Here is a 19,396-nt window from a genome sequence, read left to right on the forward strand (position 1 = left end):
CATAAAATTCCTAGAAGAGAACATAGGCAAGACATTCTCTAACATAAATTGTCTCAATGTTTTCTCAGGTCAATCTCTCAAGGCAATAGAAATAAAAAATAAACAAATCAAACTTACAAGCTTTTGCACAGGAAAGGAAACCATAATCAAAATGAAAATACAACCTACAGACTGGAAGAAAATATTTGTAAATGAGCTTAATCTCCAAAATATACAAACAGCTCTTATAACTCAACAGCAACAACAAAACAAACAATCCAATCAAAAAATGGCAGAAGAACTAAATATACATTTCTCTAAAGAAGACATATAGATGGCCAACAGGCACATGAAAAGATGCTCATCATTGCTAACTATTAGAGAAATGCTAATTATTAGTGGTACAATGAGGTACCACTTTACGACGGTCAGAATGACCATCATTAAAAAGTCTACATAGTGAGATTCTACTGTATAGCACAGGGAACTATATCCAGTCTCTTGAGATAGACCATAATGGAAGATAATATAAGAAAGGGAATGTATATATATGTGTGACTGGGTCACTTTGCTGTACAGCAGAAATTGACACAACATTGTAAATAAACTATAGTTTAAAGAAAATAATTAAAAAATGTTTTTATATGTATACAAACAACAAATGCTGGAGAGGGTGTGGAGGATAGGGAACCTACACTGTTGACAGGAATGTAATTTGGTGCAGCTACTACAAGACTGATGCACTACCTACTGTGCTGATGAGACACCTTGGTGCAGCTACTATGGAAAATAGTATGGAAGTTCCTCAAAAAACCAAAAATAGAGCTGCCATACAATACAGCAATCCTACTCCCAGGCATATATCCAGATAAAACTATAATTCAAAAAGATACATGCACCTCTATGTTCATAGAAACACTATTCACAATAGCTGAGACAGGGAAACAACCCAAATGTTTAATGACATAAATGGATAAAGAAAATACAGTACATACATGCAATGGAATATTACTCAGCCATAAAAGAATGAAGTAATGTCATTTGTAGCAACATGGCTAAAACTAGAGATTATCAAACTAAGTGAATAAGTCAAAGACAAATATCATATGATATCACTTATATGTAGAATCTAAAATATAACATAAATGAACCTATCTATGAAACAGAACCGACTCAGAGACATAGAAAACAGTCTTGTGGTTGACAAGGCGGAGAGGAAGTGGGGGAGGGAAGGACTGGGAGTCTGGCATTAGAAGGTGTATGCTATTATATATGGAATGGATCACAACAATGTCCTGATGTATAGTGATAAGCCATAATGGAAAAGATTATAAAAAATAGAATGTATAGGGAGTTCCCATGGTGGCACAGTGGTAACAAACCTGACTAGTATCCATGAGGATGCGGGTTTGATCCCTGGCCTTGATCAGTGGGTTAAGGATCCAGCTTTTCTGTGAGCTGTGGTGTAGGTCACAGATGTAGCTTGGACCCCATGTTGCCATGGCTGTGGTGTAGGCTGGCAACTACAGCTCCTATTTGACCCCTTGCCTGGAAACTTGCATATGCCATGGTTGTGGCTCTAAAAAGACAAAACAAACAAACAAACAAACAAAAAAACCCCCAAAAAACCCAGAATGTATATATATATACATGTGTAACTGAATCATTTTTCTGTACAGCATAAATCAACATAGTAAGAGATTATGGCTTCTTTAAAGAAAGAAGGCAGGGAGTTCCTTTCATGGCTCAGTGGTTAACGAACCCAACTAGGATTCATGAGGATGCGGGTTCAATCTCTGGGTTAAGGATCTGGTTGCAGGCACAGCTCAGATCCTGCGTTACTGTGGCTGTGGTGCAGGCCAGCAGTTATAGCTCCTATTCGACCCCTAGCCTAACTTCCACAGGTTGTGGGTGCAGACCTAAAAAGACAAATAAATAAATAAATAAAATTAAAAAATAAAAAAAGAAGGCACATTCAACAAGAAAAATGTAAATCTTAAATACTTAGTTTTAAATAAAAACTGACAAAAAGTATACCTTAAAAAATTTCCCTTGAAATGACTACCTCTGGGAATTACAATTCCTGTAGAGTCTGTGGGAAATTTCTTTGTATGTATGGAAAGTTTAAAATTTACTTAAATTCCCCTCTATGGTTTTACTGATTTTTCTTGTGTGTGTGCCAGTTCTAATAAAGCCAACTCTGATTACAGAGGATATGCTTAAAGAGGGACAGAAACATTAAATGAAGAGGTCATGGAGCCACATTTAGTAGACTGAGCGTCTGTGGTTTCTGAAATCACTAAGAATGGAAACAAATGATATGTTTCATATGAATATTCAGGCAGCATTTTAGAGGGCTCTATTTCCTTACCAATAGTGAATAAACAAGGAAGCATAATCCAGCATCAATTTTGTAACATTCTATGAAACGTGTGTGGTCCAAAAAAGGACAGACAAACTCAATTTGACAGCAGCCCTTTGAGGGTCCCTTCACATGTGATCAAATGGCTACCTTTCTCAGTAATTCCATACTCATCAGAACATAGTCTGCCTTCTAGGCTTCTGAAATTAATTGCTGAAATATTGATCTAAAAAAAGCCTCAGAACCACTATTTTATAAGCTTGTAGAGCAATGTTTCCCAAACTGTGTTCTGAGGGCCACCTATATCAGAATTACCTACTGGCTTATTAAAATGCACACTCCAAGGCACCACCCCAAAACTACTGAATCATAATGTTGGGGTAGGGTGAGGGACCCTGCATTTATAACAAGCCCAGATGATTCTAATGTAGCTCAAGGACTTCTGGGAAATGTCAGTAGCCTCAGGGTAGGTAAGAATGCCAAGTCACATAATACCCCAAATAGTAAAATTGCAAAACCAACAGTGGGAAGAAAATTGTTACGACCTTTCCATCAAATTAAAGAATAGGACAGCAGTATAAGATCATATGCATGTCCTTGGTTTAAGTTAATAGAGTTGCAGAAAAAGATGCTCAGAATCAATGTTTGTGGGATTTGGCTTATTTATTATTTCATCAGTGAAACAAATATTCTAGGGCCACTTGCATAGAAGGTAACCTGTTCAGTAGTGCTGAGCAGTTAAGTATGGTCATCTTTGTTCCTTTATGGGAAGCTATCAAAGAGGATTGGGCCAGACTTTGCCCAGTAATGACTGATAGGGGCCAACAGGAAAAGATCAGGGGTGGTGGAAGTGAATAGAGAATTGCTCGATCTTAGAATTGCCTTTTGAATAACAAAGGGTTCCACACACATTTCCCGTGTTGGTTCCACACTGTCGTCTCATTAATATGATCCCATGGACAGGTATTACTGGCAACATCTGACCATCTGATTTTAGACAGTTTTGAAAGTTCACAGCTTTCCCACACAGCCTGAACATAGCATAGATTTCCTTGCATGGGGCGAAAATGATCTGAAATACTTGTACCAGGTCTGATTGATAAGAAGGAACACTGCTTGGGCTGGACAAGTTGAACACATATTGGCCACTGTCCCATCTGCATGGAAATTCTTGGTTTTTAGGAGCATTCTAAGTGTGTCTATATTGCTGCTGTGGACACACACACACACACACACACCTCACTCTCTGTCAAACAAAATGATCTTTCAAGGTACTTTTGAGAACTTACTTAAGAAAATACTATTTATACAAAGAATACTTTGGGCATAAAAAGTACACTGCAAATTTGTCATATGAATACCCTTTTTCTCTTAAATGAATCACTGTGAATTCATTAAGTTGTTTTTTTGTCACTACAAAAATTTTTACTAAAATTTTTCTGAGAAGATACAAAATTGGTTGTTCACTTATTTATTTGATAACTACTGAGTATATATTGTACACTAGCGGCTGAAGACAGACAGATGAGGGGAGCTCCCTGCATAGAACTTGTTTTCTGGAGGAAACAGACATTAATCAAATAATCACAGGCAAAAGCCAAACAAACAAAACAATAACAAAAACCAAGACAGAAGATGTGACAAGCATTATAAAGAGAAGTTTGAAGTGTTTTGAGGATCTTAGCATTATGAGTCAGAAGGTTACAAAAAGCTTCCCTGTGGCAGTGAATCTGAGTTGTAATGAGAAGGCTATGATCTACATTATCTAGGCGATGAGGGGAGAAAGAAACAGCAGATACAAAAGACTGGTGGCAGGAAGAATCGTGGTGAGTACAAAAAACTGAAAGGAGGTCCTTCTGGCTAGAATGGAAAGGAGCTGGCAGCATGGGGAACAGGTGGGGCTAGCGAGGCTGGGACAGACCCCTGCGTGTGAGGCTGTCAGGCGCATGATGTAGAGTTTGGTCTTTAAGCTAAGAGGTGTGGGAAGCCATTGTATGGGTTTGTTTTTTTTTTTTTTTTTTTTTTTTTTTTTTTTTTTGGCAGGGGGTGGTCCCATCAGATTTGTGTCTTGAAGAGGTCATTCTGGCTATGTGTGGGAGGAAAATCAGAAGGTCTCAGTAACTCAGTCAGGAGCCTAACTGCCATTATTTTAGGTACAAAGTGATGGTGGCTTGCTCTAGGGCAGTGGAGAGAGGTGGACAGAGTTGAGACCAACTGAGAAGGTAAAAACTACAATCCTGGGTGACAGCTGGATAGGGGTGGGGGAGAGGGCAGAGGATCTCTGGCTGGTGCATTATAATGAGTGATGTTGTATTTACCGAAATGGGGAATGCTGGAAGAAACTCAAGTATTTTTTAAGGAGCAAGGGTGGGACATTTATGAGTTTTAATTTAAATGAACTGAGTTTGAGGTGCCTTTGGAGCACCAAGCAGATGATGGAAGAAGTCAATTAAGAGTTCAGGGGAGGGGCCTGGGCTACAGATACACATTTGGGATGTTTCATGGACGTGGTTACTGAAGCCATAGAACCAGTGGAGGCTGACTGGGAAGAGAATTACAGAGAGGGGAAGGGAGGTGCTTGGACAACAAAAAGCTGAACAGAGGGAGGTGGGCCCAGAAAAGAGGCTGAGAAGCAATGTCTAGAGCAGGAGGGAGACACAAGGAAGTTAAGGGGAGAAATGTTTGAGGAAGGAGGAACTGGCCAGCAGAATTGAATGCTGCTAAAAGGCAAGTGACATAACGAATGAAACACTGAGCTTACTTCTCATAGAGGCACACAGGTTATTAGCAGTTTACTATAGCTTCTGTGGGTATATGTGTATTGAAAACTTTCAGTAAAGTATATATATTTTTTGTCTTTTGTCTTTCTAGGGCCGCACCCGCAGCATATGTAGGTTCCCAGGCTAGGGGTCTGATTGGAGCTATAGCTGCTGGCCTATGCCACAGCCACAGCAATACCAGATCCAAGCTGCATCTTCGACCTACACCACAGCTCACAGCAACACCGGATCTTTAACCCACTGAGCGAGGCCAGGGATCAAACCCACAACCTCATGGTTCCTAGTCGGATTCGTTTCTGCTGCACCACGATGGGAACTCCATCAGTAAAATATTAAAATTGAGCATCCATATGGTGTTGAAAGTTTGTACATGGCAACATTTTCTTCTTGTAAAAGTTTACTTTGTAAAAGTTGCTATTTCAAGGTTTTAGTTTAGTGTGCATGTTTTCCTTTTTTAATTTTGAGAAAGAATTAAATTTTATTTTTTATTTTTTCATTTTCTTGTCTTTTTGTCTTTTTTTCGGGCTACATCCGCGGCATATGGAGGTTCCCAGGCTAGGGGTCTAATCAGAGCTGTAGCCGCTGGCCTACACCAGAGCCACAGCAACGCTAGATCCCAGCCGCGTCTATGACCTATACCACAGCTCACAGCAATGCTGGATCCTTGACCCACTGAGAGAGGCCAGGGATTGAACCCGCAACCTCATGGTTCCTAGTTGGATTCATTTCTGCTGCGCCATGATGGAAACTCCAAGAATTAAATTTTAACCTTGCATTTCAAAGCAAATCCTATTCTTCCATCATCATCTTATCATTTTACATGATCCATGAATTACTCAACATCCATCTATATGCCAAATACTTGTTAAATGCTACTATGTGCCAGGAATGGGTGGGCATATAAAGAAGAATAATGCAGGGGATCTTCCTCCTTTTGTTTATTGTATAGTAGGAGAGATGGATGGCAATGTGCTGGGTACACTACCAAAGTATGGTCAGAGAATGGGAAGGACAGAGAAGAGAGTTTACTCTGTTGTGGTGGTGTGTCTGTGTATGCCAGTGTGCATGCACATGTGTGTGTTTGTGTATGTGTGTGAGGAAAAGGGAGAGACAGAGAGGGAATGAGTGTGTGAGAAGACTTAACAGAGAGGCACAGATCAAAGAGATGGGAAGAGGAGAAAAGGAAAAAGATTTCAGGAGTTGATGAGTGTATATTTGTTTTGTCATTAAGTAATTCAAAGTATCTTTGAACAGGTGGCTGGGGATCAGTTTTCATACTCAATCCATATTCAGCAGTCACTAGCAGTATATACCTGTGAAGCTGTGAAGTTATCCCACCCAAGCTCTGCACTGTTCTGGGCACTCCGACCACATTTAACATGGAAGACAACATTCTCACACATTGTGGTAGGAGGGAAGGCATCATAAGACACATCTAGCCACTGCATAAATCCAAAGTGGGTTTTCTTTTGTCACTCTTAAAGTTCTGTGAAGGTTGGCACTAAAATTAAATGGAAAGTTTTCATATTAATGGACTCACAAGGCTATTTATGTCCTACGACTTTGGTACTTAGAGGTCATTTAGCCCATTTTCATGTTGGCGTCTGGAGTGGAAAGCCATCTAGCCCACACTGAAGGTGTCCAGCAAAGGAAAGTCACACTGCTGTTATTAGTTTCCAGTGTCTGAAGAAAATCTCCTGACAGAAACCTTTCTTATCCTGAGAGCATTCTGAAACCATCTCTATGGTACCCAGCATTCTGATCCCATGTGATATAATATATAGTATCCTTTTATAGCACAAATATTTGAAATCCTCTAAAGAGGAATAATGAGAGATGGTTGAAGCTTATCTTTAAAAAATCCTTTCATTCTCTTTTATAACTTAAGGAGACCTCCTATGGACAGTCACATTCAATATCTAAATATCTAGTGACTAAGAGAGTGATCACACACAGAAGGAGATGCAAGTGCCAAAACCTAGCTGTCTCTGAGCTGTTTTCTAGAGGATGTAAGAACAAATGCATCCCATGTGTCTCAAGAAACAAAGAGTGAAAGTCATGTTTTAGTTCCTCCTAGTCCCTGTAAAAAATGTGACAGAATAGATAACCAGATGTGTTCTAGGATGGTCTGGCTGACTAACTCTTACTGTTAGCACGCACTAGCAGTTCCAGGACACAAGGACCACTGATAAAAGGGATTTTTTTGCTTTTCCAGAACTGGATTCTGTTCTGTTCGATCTACTTGCTCAAACTCTATTTTCTCACTCATGTGGAGTAATGGTATTGGCAATAAACACCAGCAGGCAAGTCTCTGAGGATTCCTGAGTTATTTCAGTTATTTTCTAATCTTCTACTCTGTACTTTTATAAAATAATTATCAGAAACTGAATCAGCAATTGGAGGGATTGGAAATACTCTTCCATTAACCATTTCCCACATGTAATCATTTCCCATACATTTCTGTACCAAAACCCTGCTCATCTTTGAGTAGATTAAGCCATCAGAGAGAGAGAGAGAGATCATTCCTCAATCTTTCCAGAATATTAGAACATTATGGAAAAAATCTGTTTTTGTAATTTTCTTCTCTCTTTTTTTTTGGTCTTTTTGTCTTTTTAGGGCCACACCTGCAGCACATGGAGGTTCCCAGGCTAGGGGTCTAATTGGAGCTGTAGCCACTGGCCTATGCCACAGCCACAGCAACTCGGGATCCAAGACGCATCTGCGACCTACACCACAGCTCATGGGGCAACACCGGATCCTTAACCTCCTTAACTCATGGATCAAGGCCAGGGATCAAACCCACAACCCCATGGTTCCTAGTTGGAGTCATTAATCACTGAGCCACGACACGAACTCCTGTAATTTTCAATATTCCATGTCCTTAACTTGGATTTGTCCTAGAGATTTAAATTTCAGATCCAGGAATTAACCTGGATTAAAATTTGAGCTCTACTGCTTAGTAGTTGTGTGCCCTTGGAAAAAGTACTTAACCTTTCTCTGTGTTTCAGTTTCTTGATCTGCAAAATAGACTCGATAATGGGAAAATGAGAAAAATGCATGTAAATGAGAAAAACACATGTAAAACTTAGCATATAGCATGAAAATGCAAATAATTACAATAATTTTAGGGCATTTACACTATTCTAGCATTTAGTTTCCTCTGACTTCACACTCAACTGGATAGAAGATATATTTTGTTGAATACCAGATAGTAAACTTCTGTGAATTTCTGTGTATTAATGGTAGAGTTGGTAGAAAGATGATTAGGAGTTGGTGGATGACATAACTTTTACACAAAGAAGGGAATGTCATTAAAGTGAATATGGAAGCCAGGTGACTTGCTATCAATTTCTGAAGTCCCATACTTTAGTATACACATTATAAAGAAGGATTTATATTTCAGGATGTCTTTCCTGATGCCTAATTGATTTTTTGGGCCACACCCATGGCATTCAGAATTTCCCCAGCCAGAGACTGAACTTGTACCACAGTAGTGACAATGCCGGATCCTTAACTGCTAGGCTACTAGGGAACTCCTAACTGAATTTTTTTTTTGTTTTGTCTTTTTAGGGCCACATCTGCAGCATGTGGAAGTTATCAGGCTAGTGTCAAACTGGAGCTGCAGCTGCTGGCCTATGCCACAGCCACAGCAAAGCCAGATCTGAGCCACATCTATGACCTACACCATAGCTCATGGCAATGCCAGATCCTTAACCCACTGAAGAAGGCTAGGGATCGAAACTGTATCCTCATGGATACTAATAAGGTTTATAATCCACTGAACCACAATGGAACTCCCTGAAATTTTCTAATTACTTCATGTTTTATTTCCCATTTATGGAGATATTGGCATTTAAAAAAATATATTGGAACAATGAATACCTGACAGTAATTATTGCATCATTTGTCAACACCTTAAAAAAAATCCTATTTCTTCAGCCTTTTGTTCTATACTCCAATCCTATCTCTTTAGACCCCTCCTTCCTGAGGCTGACAGCACATCTGGGTCCTGTAGGGTCACTAAGGAAACCAGAACAGTAACAGAACTTGGGAACAGTATGTCAGGTGGTAGACTATGATGTATATATAGCGATTTTTCTCAAGGAGAAGAGAAGCACCAAACTTTATTTACCAGACCATTACATTTAAAATGTATTATATTAACATATAATCAAACATATAATCAAATCCTGAATCATTTTAATAGTCAAGGTGTATTTGACTTTTCTATTTCTAAATATTATTCATTCATTGACTCACTCAACAAGTATTTATTACATGATAAAAACATACAAGGAAGTGCTAGATTTTTCCACATATGCCTTCTGACCCTAACTGGATTATGAATCCTTTCAGAGTAGAGACATTGTACCTTATTCATATTTTATCCCAAGGTTCAGCCTGTAGAAGACATTCAACCAACACAACAAACATGCATGTCATAAATGAAAAACGGGATATAAGTACTATGTTAGCTGTGCATAACCAAATAAAAATATTTATTCCTATGTCTTGTTCATCTTTAAACTTACAATTTAAGCAGAACACGAATACAAATATAATCCTTATGAATAATATGTGTCAGCAATATTATGTTAGAACTTTCACTTAAATACACAATTTATATGCTATATAAAAATAAGATAATGAGATCAACAACCTATATACACATTTTAGACAGTCAAGAGTTTTTGGTGAAAATAATGATTTTAAATAGGACTTCTTGCAGACTCAAATCCCCTTTCATGGAGCAAAAGGAAATGGGCAAAGAAATCTAAGCACACTGAAGTTTTCAGCGCCAAACATTTTGATTCAATATGTTCTGCTGTGAAATATTTGGCCTTGTTTGAATTTTTATTGCTATATGTTCTCAGTCTATATTTAACTGTGAGAAACACAAATAAGAACGAGCGAATGTGCAAAATGTTCCTTTCAAGTGCATGGCAGTGAATTTGAGAAAACATGTATTAAAGGAACACTCTGTGGTTTTCATGTTCAGCCCCTTTACTGAGCCTCCCTTGGCCAGATATGATTCAATGTTTATTGAACTAAGGACTCAGCTTACTTGGAATGAAATTCTTAAGGGCTCCTCCAAGCCATCTCAGATAAGACTTTACTTCATCATGATCTCAAATAAGGTTTCTTTTATGCTCTTTTCCACAGGTGAAATAAGGTCTAATTAGAAAGCTTCATAATGGAGAGATTCAATTCCTCAATTCCTTCTTTGCTCAAATTAGCTTTTTAAAAATCAGGGTGTTCTCAGGGGGCTCTTCTATCCCCTCCCAGAAGCTCTGGGAGCTATTTGCTTTCCTTTAATAAAGACTTTGCTTGCCTGCTGCCTGTGTGCTCATGGAGTTTATTCTTCAACTGAGTGAACAAGAAGCTGGATTCTGGTAACATCTTTCTGGTATCAATAAGAGGAAAAGAACTAAAACCCTCAGCAAATGGAAGAACTACTGGATGAAGCATTCTTCATCTGGGAAGAAGGAAGACCACCAGAACCAGTCCTGGGGCCACTTGCACTGAAAACAATGCAAGCTTGCCTCTCCCCTGATCCTCAGCTATAGCCCTGATCCTTATTCTACCCCACAAATTGTAAAACCACCTCCTAACCCCTTCCAAGGGGGGCACAGTCTTTAAGGCATTGGCCTGACGTGGCCCCCTTTGCCTTGCAAAGCAATAAAGCTATCTTTTTCTCCTTTACCCCCCCACTCCCCCAAAATTGGGGCATTCGCTCTGGCATCAGAACAATTCTGATCTGTAATCAGCCAGCAATGTGTGCCTTGTGAAGGCTGCTGTCCTTAACTGCCAGCTTCTTCCATCCATACCACCTCTGGTGCCTCTCCATGAGTCCCTCATATTTCCATCTGGCCAAATAAACACACTTGTTTCCCCCCTCTATTCAGCCTCAACTTCCTGGCTGAGCAAGAGGACAGACTTGCCACAAATGGGTGATATTTAAGATGCACAAAACCTTCAAATTCAAGGAATGGGTAGAGATGGTATAATAAACAGCTTTCTAAAAGATGGTGGTTTGTATTAAGCAGTGTTTTAACACCATTCTCTTGGTCTAAACTGCAGTTCCTGAGTTGTGTTAAGAACTCTGCCTTCTCAGAGGGCACATTAGTGATTCTGTTCCCAAGGGGAGATAACTTTGTGAAGATTAGACTTATTATCAACCTATTTTCACTGGTCAGATTGGGGCAGGCACAACCAAGAGGCAGAATGGAGAAATGGTTAAGAGCCTGGTCTGTGGAATCAGATTGGGTTCAAATTCTAGTGCCATTCACTTTTTCACTTATGTGACCTCAGGCAGTTCCCAAACTGCTCTATGCCTCAGTTTCCTCATCAGTAGAATGGAGATAATATTAAGATTGGCCTTAGGAGATTACTGCGAAGATTAAATGAGATATCTGACACATTTAGCATAGGGCTTGGCTCATATTCACTAACAATAATTGTTTTTAGGTAAGGTCAGTAGACCAAATTCCTTGAGCAGCAGTAAGGGAGGAGAGGGGTGAATAACCACCTATGAAGTTATTTCTCAAATAATTCCTTACTGTTTAAATGTCCCACTTTTCACTCAGTTCAATCATCAAGCAAAAATGTAAGGAGAGACTATGAGATGAGAAGGTTTGTGCAGCCATTCTCTCATTTAATGTAGTCTCATTTCTTTGGAGCTCTTGAAAGAATGCTTATTTTTCTCTAAGCCTTGGGGTCATCTGGGTTGAAATGAATGTTTTCAAGGCAAAATGGCTAGTATCAATTTCTTGATAGCCATGTAGATGTTAAGGCATTGTTTCTCTTGCTCATGTCTGGTTTATGTTCTCTCCCTTTCAACACCTTCTCTTTTTCTCAGTCCCACTTTGCTGAGACACCTTTCTCAGCATGAAGCAGAGGCAATCAGGCACACCTCTGTGCATTAGTCCAATTTAGGATGTTTATGCAAGAAGAATGAACAGTGGGGCTCATGTATCCCCATAAACCCCAGGGGCATAAGTGAGTCTTAGCAGCCAGGGGAGGGGGGCTCTCACCCGTTGCTCTTTCAGGGTTGTTACACATGAAGCATTGCCACGCTCCTGCTGCTTCGCTGAAGCCAAACACGTCGAAGAACCTCACTTCTTCCAGATGGAGCTGTACCTGGTCCAGATCCTATTTCAGGAACACAAAGCACAAAGAACATGTTGCATAGCATTTGGAGACAGAGAAAATGGGACATGGAGGCAGGATGGCCAGGGCTCAAACTCAGTGCTGAGGACAAGTAAGGAACTTTGAGAAAACCTCTCTTGGCCCACCCTGGAAAAGAGCAAACAGCTCAAACTCTTCTGAAGGAGTTCTCTTAAATGAAGAGGGCAGTGAGTGTGGGCCCCAGGCTGGGCAGTAGATGGTGGGGAGTGAGGTGTCAGTCCCTGAAGTGGTCCAGATTTTTTTGCACCTAATGGCAGCTCTAGAATCTTTAAAGGACTGGGGGACCCCAGTGGCAATGTGGTTGAAAGGAATGTTTCTGGGGAGTCTGTCTTTTATTTATACTCTACATAAAAGTGAGAATCATCCATATAAAATTATTATTTTAATTACACAATGAATTTTATTACATTTATAGTTGTACAAAAATTATTTTATTAGGTTGGCTTTGCAGGGGGCTGATAGAAAATGCGTGGGAGGGTTTAATCCCACAGCCCTTGGCTCCAGCAATGTTTTAGTTTCATGCTTTATCTTAGAAGTAGATGCAAATTTTGCATTCTATTCCATAATATGGCTGTACTGGTATTAATGGAAAATAATGTCTTAAATTACTTATCAGTAAATTAATTAGCTTTTCCCCTCTAAATGGTTGAGGGGAATTGACATACTGCCCTGTTTTATGTGCCCTGTGGCATCCTGCCAATGTGTTCCCATTTAAGAGGCAGAGGAGAGAGGGTCCATTAGACTGTAAATGGATGGAAAACTATTAGCCTAACCAAATTAAATAGCTCTACTGTCCTCCTGAGGCTTTCCTATTATGTAAATGACTTGTAGCCTCTGCTACAGGGTGGCCAGAACTGCACTCTTAAAAAGTTGCTTTCCTAAGAGGGATTTAATGTCCTTTGCTAGCTTTGCACGTGTCCAGCTGATTTATGCTTGTTCTCTATTGAGCTGCGATTTTATTTCCTTTCCTCTGGTCCACATGCTTATCCTCCAACCACAGTAACAGCTCTTAATATGCCCAAGATCCAAGGGATGGAGGCACTGTTTGCACTGCTTACAGTGAAATCTAAAATAGAGAGTAATCAATGGCTATCTAGATCCTACCCCAAAGTTTTTATTTTCCAGGTCTGCCTTTCTTGACAGAGCTGAGAAATATGCTAAACTCTAAGCTCCTTGAGAGCATAAACATATCTACTTTGTTCACAAGTTGTATCCCCAGAACCTAATCCAACATTAAGAATGGATGAACATTTGCAGGTCTAGTGCAAAGTTTTCCAATGAACAACATGAACAGCATTACGAAATTTTAAAGAGAATTCTTTTTAGAGAACATTGAGACTCACTGCAACAAAAACACAATGAAGGCAGAGATTTTGTCTTGTATTGGCTGCTACAACCTCAGCACTTAAAATAAGCAAGCTTTAAATAAATATTTGTGAAATAATGCAAAGCATAAACTCGGACTAGAAATGAATACTTTACAGCATCCTTTATTAAGACTATTATGGTTTGTGTTCTGGATTGGACATTTTGGAGCCTGAATATACTAAACATTGGTAACATTTAATATCATACTTAAAGCATCTGAATAGTCACTATTTATAAATGAATGTTATTTTAGCAGAAGTGCTTCTGAATGTGTTCAACAGAAAAAAAGGGAGGCTTATTTTTTATTTTTTTAAAAGCATGCTTCCAAGATAAAGACTGAAGAAGCACCTGGAGTTTTGTAGGTTTCAAAGCATGAAATCCATATTAAAATTTATGGGGAAAAAGCAGATGTTCATAAATATCAGTTTCAAAACAGCTAAGTCTCTGAAGTCTATATTTGGACATTGGCATGCAGATCACTTCTCTATTTCCCACACAATTAAGGATCAATTTTCCATTTGCCACAAACACTGCTGGCAAACAAACTACTTAAAATAATACTTAAGGGTTCCTTTATATTTTCTGTTCTGAGACTAGAAATGCTCCAGATCATTGCTTATAATCCACATTTGTCTTGACAAAAAACTACTTTAAAAGTTTAAGACAGATGGCAAGCGATGTCCCACTGTTCAAGTTCTCAAGTCAAAATAAGACTTACTTCTTCAGAGGATTTAGGTGTTGTGCAAAGGGAACTGAGTGAGGAGGGTAAACAGTAACCATGAACTGCTGAAATTGGCAATAACAGTCAACACTGAATAGAGAGATAAATGGAACACAAGTAGCTCAAATATTGGTGGAAAATCAAAGCAAAATAAATCACAAAACAAGCAAACACAAACCATTAACTCATGATACCTAAATTTTTTCAATCTTGACTTCTTATATGTGTTTCTTTATATTCCTGGATCCTTCAGTTTCCCCAGGCCCTGTCTAAGAATTGCTATATGGCTTCTATTTTGTTTTTTAAGACATAGAAATATAACTGATTTGTTTAGAGAACTGCAAACTTCCTCTAAGACAACAAGACTCCAGGAGATTAATAAAAATCATCTATATCTAAACAGAATAACTCTCTGAGTATTTCAGTTGAATGGACAGACTCTAGGGTAACACTTTAATAATCCCCAACTCCTGGTGTTCATCCCTTTATATAATCCCCTCCTCTTAAGTGTAGGAGGGACCTGTGACTTGCTTCTAACCAAGAATATGACAAAGGTGATGAGATATTAATCTTGTGATTATGTTATTATGTACACACACACACACACACCCCATTTTGCCAGCAGATGCATAGGAAAACTCTCCTGCTGGCCTTGAAGAAGCAAGTTGCCATGCTGTGAACTGCTTATGGAGAGGGCCATATGGCTGGGAACTGTGGGTGGCCTCTAGGACCTAAAGGCAGTCTTCAGCCACCAGCCAGTAAGAGATCCAGCCCTTCAGTCCTATAACACCAAATAAATGATTTCTGCCAACAACCTGAGAGCTATGAAAGCACGCCCTTTCCATTCAAATCTTCAAATGAAAACCCAGCTCAGCCAATATCTTGACTGTAGCCTTGTGAGACTTCAAGCAGAGGGCCCAGCCATGCCACTGAGACCTGACTCAAGGAAACTGTGAGATAACAAATACGTGTTGTTTAAGCTGCTAGGTTTGTGATGATTTGTCATGCAGCATTTAGCATCAATACCAAGGAGTTCACATCATGGCTCAGTGGTTAACGAACCCGACTAGTAACCATGAAGTTGCAGGTTTGATCCCTGGCCTCACTCAGTGGGCTAAGGGTCTGGTGTTGCTGTAAGCTGTGATGTAGGTCATGGACATGGCTCAGATCCTGCGTTGCTATGGCTGTGGTGTAGGCCAGCAGCTGTAGCTTCAATTCGACCCCTAGCCTGGGAACCTCCATATGCCATGGGTGTGGCCCTAAAAAGACAAAAGACAAAAAATAAATAAAATAAAATAGTATCAATTTTGAGATTGCCCTATAAAGAAGAAGGGAAGGTGACAAACTATTAGCCAATTTTCAATGAAAACAATGGTTCTACTTAGAGGGGTCACATTCTTTGAAGTACACATCAAATCAAGCTTCAATAAAACTCAAAGAATATTGAAGTACATATTATTTCTGTTGACCTAAAGAAAATGATACATGATTACAGTAAGCATGTACTAAGAAGAATTTTCCTGATAAATACCATCTAATTCAAAAGGGATAAATGTCCTTGGAGGAAAAAATGATTTTAAACAGCTGATTTTTTTTTTTGGTCTTTCGTCTTTTTGGGGGCCACACCCGTGGTATATAGAGGTTCCCAGACTAGGGGTCTAATCAGAGCTGTAGCTGTCTCACGCCACAGGCACAGCAACACCAGATCTGAACCGCATCTGAGACCTATACCACAGCTTATGGCAACGCAGGATCCTTAACCCACTGAACGAGGCCAGGGATCGAACCCACAACCTCATGGTTCCTAATCAGATTCATTTCCGCTGCACCACGATGGGAACTCCTTAAACAGCTGATTAAGTGAACATTTCTTTTAGAAAGAAAAGGTCATTGATGAGAGTAAGAGTTTAGGAAACTATATAAAAAGTCTTGCAAAGCCTCCTAGAGGAAAAATATGCCAGGAAGCCTGGAAAGATAAGAGGCTATTTACAACATTATTTTGATGACAATAACAGCATGAGTCAATGCTATGGATTGTGTAAAAGTGCAAAGTGGCCTCTAGATCTTATAACGTAGTCTCCACACTATAAGAAGATATTGGGAAACAGTTTTCCAGAAATCAGTGAAAGCATACATCTGGAAGAACTTTGGGTTCTGGCGCATTTAAATTCTGTTCTAATGCTATTTTTGCACAGATACAAAACATAGGATTGCATCATTCCCTCTGTGTGCCTCTGGTTAGTATGACTGACTCTAGAAACATAATTCAAGTATATTTTAAGAAATATAATAAAAGATCTATTTTAAAAAAAATCCCTGATATTTTCACATTATAGTAAGTCTTTATGTCTTTATGGTTATTTCTAGTACATGTATTCTAACTATATGGAGAGCAGAGTGTGAGACAGACTTATTGAGGGAAGAAAAGGAATGATTCATCATTTTATTGTTCATCTTTGTGTTATTTATGTTGTCCTACATTATGTAGGCATACTGTCTTATAAGAAACACTGTATGTTAAATGAATAAACTAGCAAAAGAGAATCTAAAGAATATTTATGCTATAATTTAATTTTTAATTTATTTCAACTTCTGAAAAATATTGCTGTTCAATTCAATTCACATCACTTAGTATTAAGAATACCTGGTGTAAGGAACCAAGAATAAATAGATGAGGGAGATACAGCTCTGTATTCCAAGGACATAAGAAGGTAATACATTGTGTCCACAGTATTTTTTCACAGGGGAAAAATGGAACACACCTTTATTTGTGTTTGGTTGTGATTATTATTAATCTTCTTTGGATATGACTTTTCTGGCTATCAATTGGATTAAAGCTTAATAAGAAGACTGACTTCTATATTATTTTGTAGCTTCTGAAAATACTTAATATAGCACTCTGCGCATAGGAGTTGTTCAATGAATTTGGATAAACTTTTGCCAATTAAGACACAATTACATCAACAGTAGTATTTAGGTTTTCAATTTTCATGTCTATTCAATTCTGACCATTAAGCCCTTGAGAACTTGTTTATTTAAAAATAGCTGTCTCTCTATGCATATTACAGGAATTTATTTTATTTAATATTATAAAACAAGGTTTTAGAATAACATGCAGCAATTGAAGAAGGTTTGCTTGAATCCATCAATATAGCATGTTGATTGCTTGTTTTTAAGACCCGTAGCTTTTCCAGGTCACCAATTCTCAGGAGGTATTGGCATCAGGAATCCTGGGAAAACTTGTTATAAATATCAGATAGCGTCTGCCTCTGGAAGCCTAACCCAATAAATCTGTATTTGGGCCTGGGAATATGCTTTTTTTTTTTTTTTTTGTCTTTTTTGCTATTTCTTTGGGCCACTCCCGCAGCATATGGAGGTTCCCAGGCTAGGGATCGAATCGGAGCTGTAGCCACCGGCCTACCCCAGAGCCACAGCAACGTGGGATCCGAGCCGCGTCTGCAACCTACACCACAGCTCACGGCAATGCCGGACCGTCAACCCACTGAGCAAGGGCAGGGACCGAACCCACAACCTCATGGTTCCTAGTCGGATTCGTTAACCACTGCGCCACGACGAGAACTCTGGAATATGCATTTCTAAACAAGCTCCCCAAGTTATTCTGATGTGCACTGACTGGGAAGTTAATTCTACACCCTTGGGAACAGATGTGGTAATAGCTGATCTGTCTCTATTAATTGGTATTTCAGGAATTTGTCAATCCTCATGTACGTATGTTCATACTTTTCCTCAGTCGTTCATCAATGGTTTCATGCGACAAGATACAAAATCTGGTTGCAAGAATAAAAATTCCATTCTTGAAAATCTGAGATGTTTTTATTCCAAATTTCGCAATATGGAAAGAAGAGTTGAGGTGTGAATACAGAACTTGTTGGGACTGATTTGAAAATTGGCAGGAGGCTAGGATGTGTGAGGAGGGACATGAGCAACAAGTGGGAGGCAGACTCTAGGCAGAGATAGTGAGACTATTGACCTGGAAGAACTCATACATATTTCAATATTCAGTAAGGATACTATACACATGCAATGTTCCACTGTATCTCCTTTTTCTATCTAAGATTAGGAAAAGAACTCTAGGTACACATAAGAATTTGAGGTCAAAGTGGCAAGCTCCTTACTATCACCATACCTTTTTGTTTGTTTGTTTTTTGCTTTTTAGGGCCGCACCGCAGCATATGGAGGTCCCCAGGCTAGGGGTCAAATCAGAGTTACAGCTGCAGGCTTACACCACAGCCACAGCAACTCTGGATCCGAGCCGCGTCTGCAACCTACACCACAGCTCACGGAAATGCTAGCTGGATTCATTTCTGCTGCACCACGATAGGAACTTTCTTAACTATCACAACAGATCATGAAGTAGACTTGACTTTCTTCCTGTCTTTTGAGCCTCAGTGTGTTGGGAAGACCTGAATTGCTTCCCAGCAAGTTGTGGCAATTCTGACTATGGGTCTGGCTCCATGTGGCTGAAAGAAAGCACCCATGTTTGATTTATTTCAGAGAGGTGTTCTTAAGAACTCTTTCATTAAAAAACCAACAAATTTGATAGAATATTTGATTTGATTCAAAAAGTCAAATTTTCACACTCACCTAAGGATTATGAAAAAAATAGAGATTGATTACAGAATGTTGGCATGACAAGAATAAAGACGCTTATGGAAAAGCCAATATAAGCATGTGGACTGAGTAGAAAATAAAGGTGGCAAGTTGGGTAAAGCTTCCCAAATGATTGATAAATCCTTAATTTCTTTATGAAACCAATTTCTTTTAAATTTTAGTCCATTAAAGGCAGCAAAATGCTTTTTAATCAGAGAGGAAGCAAGGGCAAAAGACCACTAATGTTCGAATGTCAAGAAAACTGTGACATTCCTACAGGGTGTCTGCAGTAAATGTAATCAGCAGAACTACTGCAATGAAAGCCCACATTCCCATGGGATCTCTTTTCATATTGGAAAACAAAGAACTACAGTGATTTTTTTTTTT

The 19,396-nt window shown here is 39.1% G+C and overlaps 1 protein-coding gene across 26 annotated transcripts in view; it reads right to left on the minus strand.

The window, feature by feature from the left end:
• Positions 1-19,396, minus strand: part of VEPH1 (ventricular zone expressed PH domain containing 1) — a 364,411-nt gene that overhangs the window by 87,335 nt on the left and 257,680 nt on the right. For all 26 annotated transcript variants that reach the window (XR_014822587.1, XR_014822588.1, XM_084987457.1 and 23 more), the window contains one exon: positions 12,156-12,273. Coding sequence is in view for 24 of the 26 variants with exons in the window: in XM_084987457.1 (XP_084843583.1) it covers positions 12,156-12,273 (118 nt within the window). In the remaining 2 variants the exon portion in view is untranslated. The remainder of the gene's footprint in view (positions 1-12,155; positions 12,274-19,396) is intronic.

This window comes from Sus scrofa, chromosome 13 (genome assembly GCF_054392235.1).
Source record: "Sus scrofa isolate SSC_HxYL_T2T_F1_AM1 chromosome 13, Sscrofa_HxYL_maternal_Yorkshire_Landrace_v2.0, whole genome shotgun sequence".
Lineage (NCBI taxonomy): Eukaryota > Metazoa > Chordata > Mammalia > Artiodactyla > Suidae > Sus > Sus scrofa.